Source organism: Corythoichthys intestinalis, chromosome 2 (genome assembly GCF_030265065.1).
Source record: "Corythoichthys intestinalis isolate RoL2023-P3 chromosome 2, ASM3026506v1, whole genome shotgun sequence".
Lineage (NCBI taxonomy): Eukaryota > Metazoa > Chordata > Actinopteri > Syngnathiformes > Syngnathidae > Corythoichthys > Corythoichthys intestinalis.
The window spans coordinates 48996871-49014468 of record NC_080396.1 but is presented as its reverse complement, the minus strand read 5'-3'; the positions used below and the strand labels follow the sequence as shown (position 1 = coordinate 49014468).

The following is a 17598-nucleotide window of genomic DNA, read 5'->3' as shown; positions in this document are numbered from 1 at the left end:
GAGCAGGGCATCTGCGTTAATTGCGTCAAATATTTTAAAGTGATTAATTAAAAAAATCAATTAACGCCCGTTAACGCGATAATTTTGACAGCCCTAATTTAAATCAATACGACGTAAAAACCAAGACAATCAAAATTGGAAATAAAATTATACATAAAAATCGCATTTAATCACAAATAGAATAAAAATAAAATAAAAATAAAACAAAAACTACTACAACTAATAATAATTGAAATCAGCAATGGAGATAAGCACAAGAGGAATAGAAAGCAAGTAGATTGAAATATATAGACAGTTATGGATGTGCAGAGCTAAACAAAAGCGTTTTTAGCCCGGATTTAAAAGAGCTAACAGTTTGAGCATACTTCAGACGTTCAGGTTTTTTTCCTCTTCGTTGGGCACTTTATGGCTGGTGCGACTTATACTCAGGTGCGACTTATAGTCCGAAAAATAGGGTATTTATTTATTATTTTTTTTGCTACGAGTCAGACCCAGATATTGAGAAGTAAAGCAGACATGATAATGACACTGAAGTGCTGCTTAATAATAAGTAATAAAACATGTACAAATACTGTACCACAACATAGCGAGTATTGGGGCTGTGTTAAATTGGGAAATTTTGCTTGAAATTATTATTATTACTCAGGTTACAGGGATAATTGATGTAAAAATGTGAACGATATTTTACCAATGAGGCCTGCAACACAATTAAAAAGTTATTATGTAATAATATCAATATTGGGAGAAACCAATTACAGCGTATTGGAAAAATTTATGAACATTGACTATACAGTGTATACTGTATGTGAGCATTTATGCATTGTTAACTATGATGAAAATAATGCACCCAAACCAATGCATGATATCCCAGAGTATTTCATCCACTATATGATAAAAAAGAGAATCATAGGGGAAAGAAAATACATGCTATTTTGCCAATGATGACAGCAATTTCATGGATAGATAACCATGAAATTTAAATATTTAGGAGAAAATTTTGAATGCGTACATTTTTAGGACATTTGTCCAATGATTACAAAAATGTAACAATGCAGTTCTTTCGCAATATTCACAGATGCGTAAAGAAACATTTATCCATTTTGTTATCATATTTGAGTGAAAATGCCAAAATTCCTTTTTTTAAGATTAAAAAAAAAAAAAAAATCTATTTCACTTTCAAACCGAATTCCAAAAAGTTTTGGAAACTGTGAATACAAATCGATTGCAATGATGTCGAACAGCAATATTTCAATACATATTTTATTCAGAGTACAACATTGAAAATTCTCATCTTTAGAAATAGGAATACTGTCCCATTCTTATCTAATACAGTTGAAATGTCTTGGGCCTTTTTTTTCCCGCACCTTATGCTTTATGATTCACCAAATTTTCTCGTATAGGTGAAAGATCTGCACTGCACGCTGACCTTTTCAATACCCAAATCCTTTTCCTACGTGCCCATGATTGACGGTGCCTTTCCAGATGTTCAAGCCGCCCATGCCATATGCATTATTGCAACCCCATAACATCACAGCTTAGGTTTTCATCGTCTTCTTTAGTCCGGATGACATGGCATTGCAGCTTTACATAAAGAACTTCAAATCGTGATTCGTCTAATCTGACAAAGAAAAGTTTTCCACTTTGAAACACTCCATTTTAAATGACCAATGGTCCAGAGAAAGCATCTGTAATAATAATATATGATAATTTACGCAGCAGCACAACGTAGAGGGAATTGGTGATTCTCGACTCATCTTGGCTTCAGAAAAACACTGTCACTCTGAGAAGCGCTTCTTTAAATACTCAATCATGCGTCCGATAGACCTCATTAGTGGTAATTGGTCTTGTAGTTTTCCATTATATGTGCAAATGACTTTTCACCCTCTAACCTATCCCAACCTTTTTGAGATTTGTTGATCCATAAATTTAAAAATCAACATATTTTGCCCTTAAAATGATACAATTCTCAGATTAAATTTTTGAATTGTCTTTTACAGCATGTACTATTTTGAATAAAGGGTAAAACAAAGGGTAAAATAATCAATTCTAATTGTTTTGCTTCACAATCCTAGAATCAAAATATGCATTTTGCACATCCAGTCTTTATTTATGAATTGCGTGAATTTATAATTTATACCACGCATTTCAAATGGAATTCTGCACTGTGTGTTCCATTATAAAAATCTTTTACACTACGTACAATAAAGCTTCTTTATAACATGTTAACCATGTCATCTGTTGCCATAGAAACCATATCCAAGATGCTCTAGTCTAGAAAAAAAAAATGCATCATTACATATGTCTCTCACCTATAAAAAAAAGTAGGTTTCACCTAGAGCATTCAATTACACATTCAACATTTATTTGAAATTTCTGACTACATATGCTAAGAAGTGCAGTATTAAATGATCCCATATATGACAGTTCCTAATGATGCCAAATTCTACCTCAATAGGGCGTGTTTATTGCACGGTCACTCATCTTTCCTCCTAATTTGGTATCCGGCCAATAAATTCATTGGCTGCTAATTTCCTCATTTTCAATGCTTATTAGAGGTGAATCAAGCGTGCGGTGTTCTCAGTCACATTATAAGCTCATTTATTTGAGTGTGCATTAACAAGCATGATATGTTACACGTCGAGTGGGCCCCTTTTACAGCTCCAGAAAAATATATTTCTGTAAAATATAATATAATTACGACAACCTTGTTTTTCCTCCATATATAAACACACTATATTATATTGTACATTTCTATCAATATTTTATCCTATCTTTGAATTGCTGCAATAGAAAGTGGAGATTTCATAAAGTAGTGTAAACTTACCGCTCCTTCAAAATAACATTAATATCTGAACACATGACACAAAACAACACCTCCAATTAAAAATGTCCAAATTATGCACATTTAACCATTTTCCAAATTTGCCGAATCCTCGGAATTTCAACATCTGGGTAGGAAATATGTGCAGATTTATGTCATCCTCCATGAAAGCAAACTAATGATCTATGTTTAATCAAAATAATTCATTAGAAAAATGAAATCTATTTTATTATGAGAAAACAATAATCAAGATTGCATTCCCTGTTTTCTGACATGTTACAGCAGTGTTGTTTTCGTCAATAGTGATGATAACGAAAATATATTGTTGACGAACAATTTTTTTCATGATGATGACAAGCTAAAAATGTGGCTTTGGAGCTTAGAACATAACGAAATTAATGCTAATTGTCATCTGGTGAGACAAAAAAAGCAACATATTTTCTGTCATATCTTCACAATGCGTGAATTAACGCATTTTCATATTGTATGTGGACAACGTCAGCTTGCATCATAGAAGTGTTTGGGTCGTTTCACTTATGTGACATGTGCCTCTCTCACTCTCCTCACTGGAGTTTAGGATGTGTTTCAAGCTAGGCTGCACTCCATCTTGCTTGTTTGGAAACACATGGTAAGATTTATTATCTTATTTTCGCAAGAGAGAATATGCAATGTTGCTTTAGCCTTTAAAGGTCTCTGCTAAGTGAACATCACACACTAAATGTAACCAGTCGTGTCAGCATAGCATTCGCGTTACCATTAGCATTAACTTTAGCATGGTGAGCATCCTCTTAAATGCTGGGACTTTTTTTCTTTTACATACAGTTCGTGGCTTCTAAGCGGGTTTAATTGAAAATAATGAACTCCTTTTCCTGCTGCGTGTGTATTATCATCACAAAGTTGTCGTTGTCCTTGTAGACGCTACAATTAATACTTTTGAATTTTACAGACGAAAAAATTTTGAGTAACTGTTGACTAAAACTAGACGAAATTTGTATGAAATTTCGTTGACAAAAGACGTCCAAAAGACAAAGACATAAATTAAAAGGGCTGCCAAATGCAACACAGCGTTAAAAAAACAAAACAATTCCACAATCGTAATCTAGTTATGTATGAGCATTTTCTGCACGGCGTATTTTTCAAATAATGTCCAGTTTTTTTGTTAAGCGATTGAAATCACAACTGAGCGAACCGAGAGGTTGCTGTGTTGTTACCTCGCCACATGATTGACAACAGGAGAAAAGTTGGTGGGTCCATACAGCTGCACCGTTTTAAGGCTTTGATGGTATGCATCCAGAATCCCTTCCATGCCGTTGCAGTAGGGGTTCTCTATGTTGCCATTCTGATGAAAAATAAAAAATAAGCAAAGACATATAAAAACTTCTTGGTCTACACCCATAGGTGCCTTGACATTGACTAGTCATGGTCAAGCCATTGTTGATAAGAGACGAAAGGAGAGGAAATCCAGGCAAACAAAAAGAACAAAAACTTCACATGTTTAAACACCAACCAAGTGAGAAAGACATGCTAAACGCTAAGCCACTGTGCTGCCTGACCCTAAATATTTGTCACATTGAAAAAGTTCTATGAGTAAAAATGCAAGAACATGATGTAAGCATACAAAATAATCAATAAATTCGCCGTTGGATTTCAGGAATGAACGTTGATTTTTGAAAGGTACTCACAGGAAGTGGCAGAGAAAGCCTATAATGATACACTGCCATGAATCTTAATTTGTTGATTTGAATGAAAACAGCGCGATGCAGATGCCGACAGCCCCTCATTAGCGTCTACAATCAGCAACCGGCTGAGAGATGGCAAATTGATTTCACAAACCAGTCAGCCCGGCAGAAACTCATTTACACTAGAAAAGACGTATGATACATTTACTTGGAATTATGCGCAGAATACGTGGAAAGCACACATATCCCCAATTGCCCGTGTATGTATACTGATGAGGGTATAAAAACTCTCAGAAGACCTCATTTTCAGCAAACATCAAAGGATTAAGTCAATGATGATTACATATGATTTGGCCATCAAATTTCCTTCGTAGCGTTTTTTTTTGTTTTTTTTTGGATTGGGGCTGAGAGGGAGAGCTGGCATGAAAAATGCCATTGGCAAAGTTATATGTCCAATCCTTTTTGGGTTCTGTTTTGTTCAGCTGCTTAGACATGGTAAATGACTGTCTTTAAAGGCTGAAGCAGTTTTAATGTGCCAAATGGGAGTTTGGTGTACTCCAATTGAAGTTGCTTATATTATGTTGTTTATTTAGAGAATGCAGCTGGGCAGAAATGGGGTTAGGGAGGACAGAGAGAAAGAAGGAACAGAAGGAATAGTAATATAAAAACATAATGTAATATATATACTGTACACTGGCTGGTGTGATTGTTTCCGTACCATTGACCTCTTTCAGTTCAAATGAGTTGGACGGCAATTGCCACCAAAGGCATGCTGTGGCTTATGTTTAATGACAGTGACCGTTTTGACCCAAGAATGAGTTGGATTCAATGGCAACTTTTGTTTTGAAAAGTGGCACAGAAAAAAATTGAAGCAGCATGGCTGAAGACAAAATTTTGGTCACACATTCAACATGTAAGGTGACTCACCAACGGGAACTCATGGGAGACCCTCCCATCAGGGGGCAGCTTAGCACCAAATCCCAAAGCAGGGAACATTTTATCACTGTCATAGTCCTGGATGATCTCGCCCACTGCCTTCAGGGCCATGGCGTAGGCGTTCATCTGGTAAGGGTTCATGTAGTGGAGCGAAGTGGACTGAGACGGATTGCCTGTCAAATCCAGAGAATAGGCAATGATGTGATGCCAGCCCTCAAAAGCAAACGCGGGATCAGACAGACGCCGGCACTGGCGCGGCTCGCACCGAGCGGAACCGAGTGTGCATGATATGATTAGCGGGAAGGTTTCTACTTGTTACATTTCACTAATATGACAGCTGCTGCACCAGGACGATTACAGAATACCTCAATTTTTCACTGTCGGGACTGTATATGCATCTCTTCACATAACAACTTCAAGTCGTTCAAAGGCATCAAAACCAAATGATCTCATCCCCAGTGAGGGCTTTATTTAATTACCATATCAGTACACAGCTTTCATGTCGGCGTGAGCTTTAATTAAAATGAGTGCAAATGAAAGCACAAAGGAAAATTTAGGACAGTTCCCATTCCAAATCTATTCATGACAAAACTTGTATGGTGATCAGTTTGTAAAGAAACACATACCATTGGATGCGGTGAAATCAATGGCCACCGTGAAGTGAATCTGTGTTCTGAAAGTCACAAGCATAAAGAGATGTTGTTTTAATCAGAAAGGAAGTCGGATTCATCCATCAAATAACGACAACTACTGACTGTTCTTTTATTTAGCACACTTTGATACTCATCCATCCAAAACAGACAACATGTCTAAAGAAGCCAGCTATCCATGGTTTCTGCTCAGGCAGAAAGAGTTTGAGCACCTGGCTTTGGGTCATCGGAAGAAGGAGGGACACGAATAGCATTTTCATGACCTAATGGGGATCTTCTTCTTCTTTTTCTTCACCTTCCATTCAACAGTCTGGTCAGAGAACCAACCTCCAGGGAGATGTGAGTGAAACACCAACCACTTTCAGCTCTCATTCCACCCCCCCAGGAATAAAAAGCAAGACAGTGCCTGTGCATGGCTGCTCTCTTAAATGAGCTTATTCATATACGCTCCTAAGTAACACCTTCATGACATTTCTAGGCCAAGTGAGACCATTAACATGGGCTCTCGCAGCATAGCCTCACTTGTACGTCTCTCTCTGCAATTGAATGAAGTGATTTTTTTTAAAAGCATGGCCGATTAGAAATCAGGCATCCCGTTTCCCTGATTCGCCGCAATTCAACACGACGACACTTCTGAGGGAAAGAGTCTTGATTGAGGTGTCTGGATTAAAAGAGGCCTGTCAGAATAGCTTTCAGATGCATTTTTGATATACGTAAACTACAGAGTGTAATTGTAGGAACTCCATATGAATAATAAAAGGCTAGGGCTTAATTGAAATGCTGGAGAATTAATTAAAAGGTTAGAAATATTGAATGTTTGACTGAAAACCACAAATTTAAAAGTTAAAAGACAGTCTCAATGGAATTGAACACTGAAAAATGTGTGCATCTGTCTACTATCATAAGCTAAACATGTTGAAGATGCAGTGAGTTGAAGTAGTTGAAAAATGTGGAAGGATTAGGTCCATGTGTTAAATATCTTTATTAGTTTCAGGATTTTGGGGAATTTGAAAAAAGACTTCCTGAATGTGCGATCTAGTTTGAATGGGAAATATTGAGAACGTTCTTGCTAAAGCTTTCGTTCACTTGAATATGTTTTTTTTTTTTTTTTTTTTTTTTTTTTTAATCAATTGTATTTTTTTGTGTTGAAAATAAAAACTAAAAAAACAAATGCTATGTTCTTGAATACTGTATTTCGAGCTTTTGAATTTTTTAAATCAGAAAAGAATTGTGGAAGGACAAAAAGAGTTGAAATGTAAAGAAAATGTAAAGAAAAAAAACAAAACAAGTGAAATAGTAAAATACCTGTACTTGTGTGTTTGCTAACCAGGGGAAAAGCCGATGCTGTTTGGAATCCAGTAGCATAAATTTTCATCGTCTTGTGCTTTTTAGAGTAAATGAGATTTACCAAAATGCTAAGAGTTGTTATGCGAACATGCTGTATACAGTGGTACCTCTACATACGAAGTTAATTTGTTTCAGGACCTTGTTTGTCGTATGTTGAGCATAAGAATACATTATAATTCCATTATATTCGAAAACCTACATTCAATCCTTAATAGACCTACACTAAATCTTTAATACTGTAAATACTGCCTTTACTATTGCAAACAGAGTTACAAAGAGCAAAACAAATAAATTATGAATTAAAATCGGAATAATAATATAATAATAATAATAAAAGCTGTAATAATTTAACAAATCGGGCTCTAATGTGGCAGATGTATTTTGCGTGTTGTACCTGAACGCACCACGTGGCTGACGACAGAGTGAGAGAGAGTGCAGTTGAGATATTACTTTCTCTTTTAACGTCCTGTTGTTGATGCGGTCAACTGCTACGGACAGTTAGCCCGTTGTGCTGCACAAGTTCTGAAATAAATTGTTAGGTTTTGTGTTGGTTTTCTCCTAGTGTGACTTGTCTCTGTGATTGCCCATTTATTTCACCTGTTGTGCCTTCTCCTAATGTATCCTGCAATTTGCATCCTACTGTGTTACCCAGCTGTTCCTCGTTGTCTCGTTACCCCTTGTCTGTGTGTGTATATATAAGCACCCAGTTTCTTGTCACTCCTTGTTGCGTCATTGTCAATGTACTTGTCCACGTTCATGCCTGCGTTTTTCCCCCAGTTCCTCGTGTTACTTGCCCTGCTTTGAAAGTAAGTTGATTTGTTAGCTTGACTTTTGTTTGTTAAGAGTTTTTGGATACCCCAGTTGTTTTGTTGGTACTTTGTTTTTTGTTGGCATTAATTAAAACCTTTTGCACCGCCACTGTGCTTCGCTTCACTTTTCCTGCATTTGGGTCCACACAACCTACCAGCTCGCGTATTCCTGACAGAATGACGCAACCAATTGTAGACACAGCGGGAAAATTTCGGCACCGGCGTGCACGCCGACGACCATCCGCCCGTTCCCCTGATTATGTTTTTCCTTGACACATTTTTTTGGATTCCGATTTTTCTGATTTTGAGGAAGATCACAATTTATGTGATCTTCTTTCGGACTCTGATTCTAAAGTTGATTTCATGCCGTGTGTCTCCCCTGAGTATTTTTCTTTCCACCCTCCGCTCTCTGCGTCCCGTTCGGAGATCCTAGCCAGAGACTCCTACCTGGGATCCCGTTGGGCACAGGTGTCAAACCGATTCCAGAAAGGGCCTAGTGGGTGCAGGTTTGCTTACCAACCAATGAAGAGGACACCTTTTCACCAATTAGATCTTTTACATGTGTAATCAGTTAAACTTTGTCAGGTGCTGCTTGTTTCAGCAGGAAGTTCATTGGTTAAACTCTCTACACGTTATCGGTTGGAACAAAATCCAGCACCCACTAGGCCCTTTCTGGAATCGGTTTGACACATGTGCTGTTGGGCCATCTATCGGGGACCCTCCCGGGGTGGTCTACAGGGTCACCCAGGCTCAAGGCGGCCTAATGAGGCTGTTCTGCCGCCCCTGCCACCTGAAGGCACTCTCTAAAAACCTCAACGTGGTCGTCAATGCCGACAGCATGCTGCGGTGCCGATGTCGTGCTTCCCGAAGCTACCATGCTGACGTCCTAGCCTCCCGCGCTGACTCCCCTCAGTCAAGTGCCTCCCGCGCCGACTCCCCGCAGTCAAGTGCCTCCCGCGCCGACTCCCCGCAGTCAACTGCCCGCGCCGCCCGTTCCTAGTTTCCACGCAGACTCCGCTGCTGTCCCGCCAGCAGACTCCGCTGCTGTCCCGCCAGCAGACTCGGACGACGACGCTGCTGTCCCGCCAGCAGACTCAGACGCTGCTGTCCCGCTAGCAGACTCAGACGCTGCTGTCCCGCCAGCAGACTCTGACGACGATGCTGCTGTCCCGCCAGCAGACTCTGACGCCGCCGCCGCTGCTGTCCCACCAGCAGCAGACGACGACGACCCTGACTCCCCTGGTCCGCCACACGACGCTGACGTTCCTGAGGACTCCTAACCAGACAGACGACTTGGTTCCTGGCCCTCGCCCCGATGACGCTGCTCCCCGCTTCCTGCCACGGCTTGGCGGCATGAACGAACAAGGTCTACCTCGTCTGGGACGCCCGCCTGATCAACCCGTGCGGTCGCCCAATGTCTGGCGGCCCAAACGCCCGCCTGATCAACCCGTGTGGTCGTCCAACGTCTGGCGGCCCAAACGTCCGCCCGATCGACCCTTGCGGTCGGCCCATGTCTGGCGACCAGGTCGCCCGCCTGACTAATTCTGATGGGCATACGTTTCTCCCTCCGCCGGGCTCTCTTTCTGCCCGCCATGTTTGTGTTTTCTAGGGGACGTCTGGGATCTGTCCCTTGAGGGGGGGGTACTGTTAGGTTTTGTGTTGTTTTTTTTCCTAGTGTGACTTGTCTCTGTGATTGCCCATTGATTTCACCTGTTCTGCCTTCTCCTAATGTATCCTGCAATTTGCATCCTACTGTGTTACCCAGCTGTTCCTCGTTGTCTCGTTACCCCTTGTCTGCGTGTGTATATATAAGCACCCAGTTTCTTGTCACTCGTTGTTGCTTCATTGTCAATGTACTTGTCCACGTTCATGCCTGCGTTTTTCCCCCAGTTCCTCGTGTTACTCGCCAGGCTTTGAAAGTAAGTTGATTTGTTAGCTTGACTTTTGTTTGTTAAGAGTTTTTGGATACCCCAGTCGTTTTGTTGGTACTTTGTTTTTTGTTGGCATTAATTAAAACCTTTTGCACCGCCATTCTGCCTCGCTTCCCTTTTCCTGCATTTGGGTACACACAACCTGCCTGCCCGCGTATTCCTGACATAAATGAGAAATGAGAAAAACCTGACGAAGCTAGCGATCTCTTTGGCGATGGTACCACAATAATAATTGTCACCTTAACTTATAAAGACTGGCGAACGGAGGTCGGAGGAGTATTGTCTAGCAGTTCACGGACGCCCACCCCACGCTCATATTTTTCTATCATTTCCATCTTCATTTCAATGGTAAGCCTCACCTTTTTTCTTTTTTCACCACCTGCTTTAACATTTTTGAAACCCATGTTGATTTCTCTCTCAAGAAAATCTGCCGTGCGTCCGTCTTGCGGGAAAACAATGAAATTGCGATGCTGTCATAAATCGTTGTATTCCGAGCATTTCGTCGGATGTAGAAACAAATCGCGAGTCAAATTTTACGTTGGATGTCGAAAAGATTGTGTGTCGAAGCGATCGTATGTCGAGGTACCGCTGTACTTTGTAGGCTACTATGATAGAACCTTATTTGATATAGCACTATGTCTCATTATCAGGCTTTTTTGTTATATTCTGCTCTGCCATTGAGTTGTATTTGCTTTGCAAACAGGCAGCAAAACGAGCATGTCAAGGTTCTAAGAGGCTTAACAACATGAAGTTGGAATTGTTTGAATTGAAAATTGTGGTGAAGAAAATGAAATCTTGGAACACACCAAATAATATCTTAATGGGCTTAATGAGCTTAACATTTCAACCATGGAATGAATTATTCTATTAAAATATGCCAAAAAAGGAGCGCGGGGTACTTTATGTGGAAGTGCTTTTTGAATGGCGTACCGCACGCATGCTATTTCTAGACTGTGACGTCTCATCGTAAAGCGGAAGTAAAGCCAAAGTGGGACATTATAGACCTGCCCTCGCTTAGAAACAATGTTATTTGTGCTACTTTTCTCTGGTAATCTTATCAAAAACGAACGTGCCAATCACACATTGCTTTTTTGGAACTTGTAGAAACGACTCTAGACATTACGACATACGAAGGATGTTTTCTTCACACGTTTCCCGAAACCAAAAACTCTGGAGGAAAAAATGTGAAGACTGAATCAACTTGCGCGGACTTTTAACACCAGCTCGGTGAATCCATTCACATTTCATATGCAGTAAACATTTTGTTGGCTTGGCATGGTCTTTCAGATGACAAAGAGGTAAGCCATTTCCATATTTTTAATTTATTTTTTAGCATGACGTTGTGCCGTACTGCTTCTGTCTGACAATGAATGATCTGAAAACAATTACAATGGTATCTGAGTGCCACTGTTAGCGTTTCTGTTGTAAAAAAACAAAACAAAATAAAAAAAACAACTTTAGTAAGGAGGAAGTGTAAATAAATTATAGAATTAAGATTTGTTAATAACGAAAAAATTATAAGTGTTCGTTGGCTGTCACGGAGTAGCATTTGCGATCGCTACACAAAATATAAATTCCCCCCAAGAACGGTCAGAGATGTAGGACAACCAGAGGATATAATATATAGGAAAGACGGGGCTGGTGGTAAAGGATAGCTTGTTGAAACAGGAGAATGTCATTGTCAGTCGTGTAAGAAAAAGGTGTCGATAAAAAAGCTAAGACTATGCTAAGGTCGGCTCGTTTTTTTTTGTCTTTTTCAGCCCTCGACACTCAAGCCATCTCTTTAACTGAACATTTTTATGTACTTCCACATCTTTGCAAGTGAATTTGGCACCAGGGACATCATTTTCGGAGAGAATTGGTAGGTTTAGCTTTATAAACATCTCCTTCGTACACGATTTCCATTCATTTCCTACTGGGGACAAAAGGTGACGTGTCCTCCCTTAGCAACAGTAGCTAACGTCATGAATATTAATGAGCGGTAGTGACGTGTTGCTTGCGGTACGCCATTTGGTTGTTGTTTTGACATAAATAAGTCGATTTTTTAATGTGAAAAATGCATTATTTGATAATTTTGCTAATGATATGAATTGTTCGGAATATGATCTCTCTGGAAAAAAAAATGTGATGGAATTGCAGTATCATTTCCAGGCTTCATACACTAAATATATTTCGTGCAGCAGAGCTGTGACACTTTCCATTGCGTTTACTGCCAATGCCAGCAGACACCAAGGATCTTATTTATACTGTATTTTCTTTAGAATTTATTGCAGCAACTACAGGCAAAGACTTCTTAGTCATGTTGTGTTTGCTGGGTATAAGATAGATTTAGGTTTAAAAAATGTAATTAAGGGGCAAATGATGCATTACAAAACCATCCATACATTTCCATTTCATCCTAAAAATCTTACAGAAATGCATTTTGAATCATTATCATGATGAAAAAGTGGTTAACAGATCAGTCCCTGACTTCCAATTTTGAATGATCCTTACACTGTAACATACAATCTCTCTATGGAATGTGTGTTTCTACATTACTCATGACTTAAAGTGGAAGGACTTTCTGTGGATGACAGGAACATGCCGGTCATCGAGAGGAAAGGAGATTGGTGAAGGCTCAGGCCCTACTGGGATCAGCATGTGCACATACATCAACAGCAGATACGCTGTCTTGGCGTTCGCAGGCGGATTTCCTAATTTCCCTTCTGAGGTGCGTTGGGGATTAGTTGAGGAGCTGAGCCCACAAATGATTCCACGATGGGAAAATCAATGCGGAACGATGTTGACTGATGCTGCAGGATTGTCTGGCTTTTGGCTCTTATTGCAAACAACTAATGGCCAAACTGGGATTACTATTTTTATCCTGCCTCCCTAGCTAGTCAACTATAAAAGTCATGGAGAATCTTCTTTGACTGATGTTGTGCACCGCAGACAAATAAATGTGCCGTCATCACTTCCTGCTACCTGATCATAACACATGTATCAAATTGCTTCCCCCAGCAGAGAACACTGTGCGCCCTCCTTTCACATTTTTATGGCAATTCTCAACTAGCCAAAGCCTTGGAAAAGAAAGTGACAAATTTTTGACAGGACGGCGTGCACATGTGTCTATTTGTCCAGAATTTGCTATACTTGGCTTAGAGTAGAGCAAATACCGTCTGTGAATTCCTCACACTCACAAACAAAACCGGAGATTTAAAAAACATAATGCCGTATACTGGGCTGGAGTTGAATTGGTTCTCTGACCACACTTGTTACATAAGTGGGACAAAACAGCTTTTGAGTGTCATAATACTTGGATAATGAGGTCTCACATCTCAAGTCCCTTGTGTCTGTTGTTCAAATCAAGAAAGTCCAGTCAAGTAAAGGCTTATTCCAGAATTGAGGGAAATTTCCCGGGTCATCCCTCAAATTTCACATATTCTACATACAAAATATTAAAACATGCAGTTTCTGAGTACATTTACTTATACTGAGACAAAATCTATAAAAATGAAATGCTTGAAATCTTCTGAATCGCTTATCCTCACGAGGGTTTGCGGGGGTGCTGGAGCCTGAACTGGTTGCCAGCCAATTGCAGGACTAATACAGACAAACAACCATTCACGCACACTCACAGCTATGGACAATTTGGAGTGTTCAGTCACCCTGCCATGCATGTTTTGGGGATATGGGAGGACACCACAGGAAGGCCGGAGCCAGGATTGAACCCCCAATCCCAAAACTGTGAGGCGGACATGCTAACCACTCTGCTGCCGCCTGAAAGTAATTAAAGAAAAAAAAAAAAAACAAACAGACAAAAAACAACTAAAGTACCTCCCTAAAATTCTTTTTTTGTGACACTGCAATAATGTACAAGATTAATTTAAACTAGAACTACTAATAACATTGAAATTAAAGTATTTTGAGAGTTATTTGTTTCATTTTGTCTCTTGTGACTATCGGAACATTTGTTTTAACATACGTTTCAAATATTTTTCTTCTTCTTTTCCTTTCGGCTTTTTCCTTCAGGGTTTGCCACAGAGAATCAGTTGTCTCCATTTAACCCTGTCTTCTGCATCCTGTGCTCTCACACCAACTACCTTCATGTCCTCATTAACTACAACCATAAACCTCAGCATCTTCATCTCTGCCACCTCCAGCTCTGCCTCCTGTCTTTTCCTTATTGGCGCTGTCTCCAGACCATACAACATCGCTAGGTCTCACCAAAGTTTTATAAACCTTTCTTTTCAGTTTAGCTGAAAGCCTTTTATCACACATCCCACCTGACAATTTTCTCCACCCGTTCCAGCCTGCCTGCACATGCTTCTGCACTTCTTTTCCACACTCTCCATTGCTCTGGACTGTAGAGCCGAAATACTTAAATGCCTCCACCTTCTTGGTCTCTTCTCCCTGTAGCCTGACTCTTCCACTTGGATCCCTCTCATTTATACACACATACTCCCTCTTGCTACAGCTAACCTTCATTCCCCTCCTTTCCAGGGCAAACCTCCACACCTCTAGTTTCTCCTCCTCCTCCTCCTCTTCCCTGCTCTCACTACAGATCACAATGTCATCTGCAAACATCATAGCACATGGAGATCATTATATGATACGATACCGTACCTGTCAACCCGCGGCCGTTGGCAATCTTACAAATAGTGACGTATGCCCTTACAAATTCGTGAATAATCTTACGACGTTGTATATAGTGTGCAATATGAAACAAAAACTCAATTTTTTAAATAATATGAATTTATGGGTAATATTGTAACATATAACCTGGTGCAAACAAAGAACAATCAATATCTCCAGCTACATCACGATTACTAAAATTTAACAGTGACTTTTATTATATTTGTATGTAGCACTTTTGGCAATTTCTATCATGTATTTTGATGGCTGCACTTTATGGTACTTCAGCTCGCAATTCAGTTTGACTTGAAGGTAGTTCGTTAGTGTGTCCAATTATAAAAAAAAAAATGTCATTTGAAAAAATTAACTTACCGATGCAATCTTTGAGTCAGGGAACGTTTCTTTTGCTAATTCTGAGAAGTGATCAGCAATAGTTGTGAGCAAATTGTGTTCGGCAACAAATTGGCAGAATAAAATCTCCGCTTTCTTCACTTTTCATTCTGCAGACTTCATCTTTATGACCAGTGTTGTTAATCTTACTTTTAAAAAGTAATTAATTATAGTTACAAATTACTTCTCCCAAAAAGTAATTCAGTTAGTAACTCAGTTACCTGAATGTAAGAGTAATTAGTTACTTGGCAAAGTAACTGGTGTTACCTTTCATGTTTTTTTTTTCACCCCCACCCCCCTCAAAAAAAACAAAACAAAAAAAAAACATAGTAACCTTTGCTATGTTTGGAAGTCATTTAATGTTGTGAATCAACTGTTAAAGTTGTTCAAATTGCTCCCGTTTTTGCATTAGTTCCCTTTTGCCTACTTTCGACATGTGAAAGTTTTAAAACTGTTTCATCATTTAAAGATAGATTCAAGTCAAGATTTTGCCCATTTAGGAGTATTTCAGATAAAAAGTTACTTGGGTTCGCTAGGAAGGTTCACTACAACAGAGCCTTTCTGAGAAGTCTGCTGCTTTTAAATAGTGGCTTTTTACTAACGCCACCGAGTCTGTCATTTCGCATGTAGTTTTATATGCATGAGATATCTAGTCGTAGATTGTAGGCTGTCGGCTACAGTCAGGAAATATTGGAGCCACCTAGCCTAGCATCGCGTTTGCTACAGCGTCACAACAAACACTCTTCTCTCTCTGTGTCTCTGAATTATCTCGTGTCATTCAACCAACGTAGTTACGCATAGTAACGCACAATGTCTCGTTGCCAAAACGGTGACAAAATCCGAATGGAGAAAAAAAATGTAATGCGCGAAAAACTTACAGATTTCGAACGTACGGCGTACATATTTAAAAATCAGTGCTCACTTGTACGAATTACGCCAAAACCATACAACTTGACAGGTACGCGATACAATATGATATGATGTTGGCATGTTGGTTGAGTGGTTAGCAAGTCAGATTCCCAGTTCTGAGATCAAGAGTTCAATCCCGGGCTCCAGCCTTCCTGCGAGGAGTTTGCATGTTCTCCGGGTACTCTGGTTTCCCTCCACATCCCAAAAACATGCACTCTATACAGATTGACGACTCCCAGTTGTTCGAAGGTATTAGTGTATGCGTGAAAGGTTGTTTGTCTCGATGTGCCCTGCGATTGGCTGGCAAAAAATTAAGGAGGTACCCCGCCTACAGCCCATAATTAGCTGGGATAGGCTCCAGCACCCCCTTGACTATTGTGAGAATTAACAGCACGAAAGATAAATTAATGAGTTATTATATTATTATCTGTGGAACGTGTGTTCCACGACATGCATGAAACCCTATCACCATAACGTTTATATCATGTTGGAAGAAGACAAAGAAGAAAGCAGTAATCATATGATATGCAAGACTTGACATCAGACAGTATTACAAAATAACTGACAGCAAATTAATTTCCTTGCTTCTGTTTTTCATATCCTTAAAAAATAGTTATCTTTGAATGAATGTATTACTCAACCTCATGCAACCGTTATGCATATAGACAGGTTTCCTGAGTGAAACATGGGCGGCACCATCTTTGATCATTTCTGCTCTGAACTTCCAGTTTAGACAGAACAACATGAAGTGCGGTTGAAGTAAGCATTTTGTTGACAAAGTTAAAACTGCAAAATCCAACCAGAGGAACCCACTGAATCTCCAAAAATGGATTCAGCACGATGTAGATGAGACTCTGAGACTTTCTATGCTGTGCGAGAACTCCTGGAAGCGCCTATATATATATATATGGTTGGAAGTGGAATGTTTTCAGCAGCGTCCAGCTTCAAAGCGCCAGTGTGGATCTACCTCGCCATAAGCCTTAAATCGAAACCAGCTGCAGACAATAAGTTAAGGATGTGCTTCAAACCTAGGGATCGACCTTAAAGATTATATGTTTGTTCTTATCACTTCATTCGTGGACAAAATTATAACAACATTTCACCTGTGTGACAATCATCATCGTAATAACAATATCAAGGACAACAAGACGTTTCACGCGAAATAATTTAGCTTTACTATTTTTTGAGCACCGGACACATGAAAATGCAGGGATCGGAAGAACATACCTTCCATAACACCAGCGGCAACATGGCTACATAAACACCCGTTCATTGTGGTGGCACGGGCTTGGTTCCACATCTACCTTCATGAACATGTTGTCCTCCCATGATGATGACGGCAGATGGATGCGATATTTCGAAATAGTCCTTTTTGAGGGATTTTGATAGGTAATGTTACTCCAGCTCAACTGTTGCTTTGGATGGAGAAAGTGTAAAATGGAAGTCGTGAGCAGAAATGCGGAAATTGAGCTCAAGTAATTCGGAAACTTGTCGATAAATCAGATAAGACAA

The 17598-nt window shown here is 39.7% G+C and overlaps 1 protein-coding gene across 4 annotated transcripts in view; it reads right to left on the bottom strand.

The window, feature by feature from the left end:
* Nucleotides 1–17598, bottom strand: part of cpne5a (copine Va) — a 179525-nt gene that overhangs the window by 26776 nt on the left and 135151 nt on the right. For all 4 annotated transcript variants that reach the window (XM_057860861.1, XM_057860870.1, XM_057860890.1 and 1 more), the window contains 3 exons: nt 6063–6109; nt 5428–5609; nt 4033–4160 (listed from right to left, as the gene is read on the bottom strand). In XM_057860861.1, the coding sequence (XP_057716844.1) occupies nt 4033–4160; nt 5428–5609; nt 6063–6109 (357 nt within the window). The remainder of the gene's footprint in view (nt 1–4032; nt 4161–5427; nt 5610–6062; nt 6110–17598) is intronic.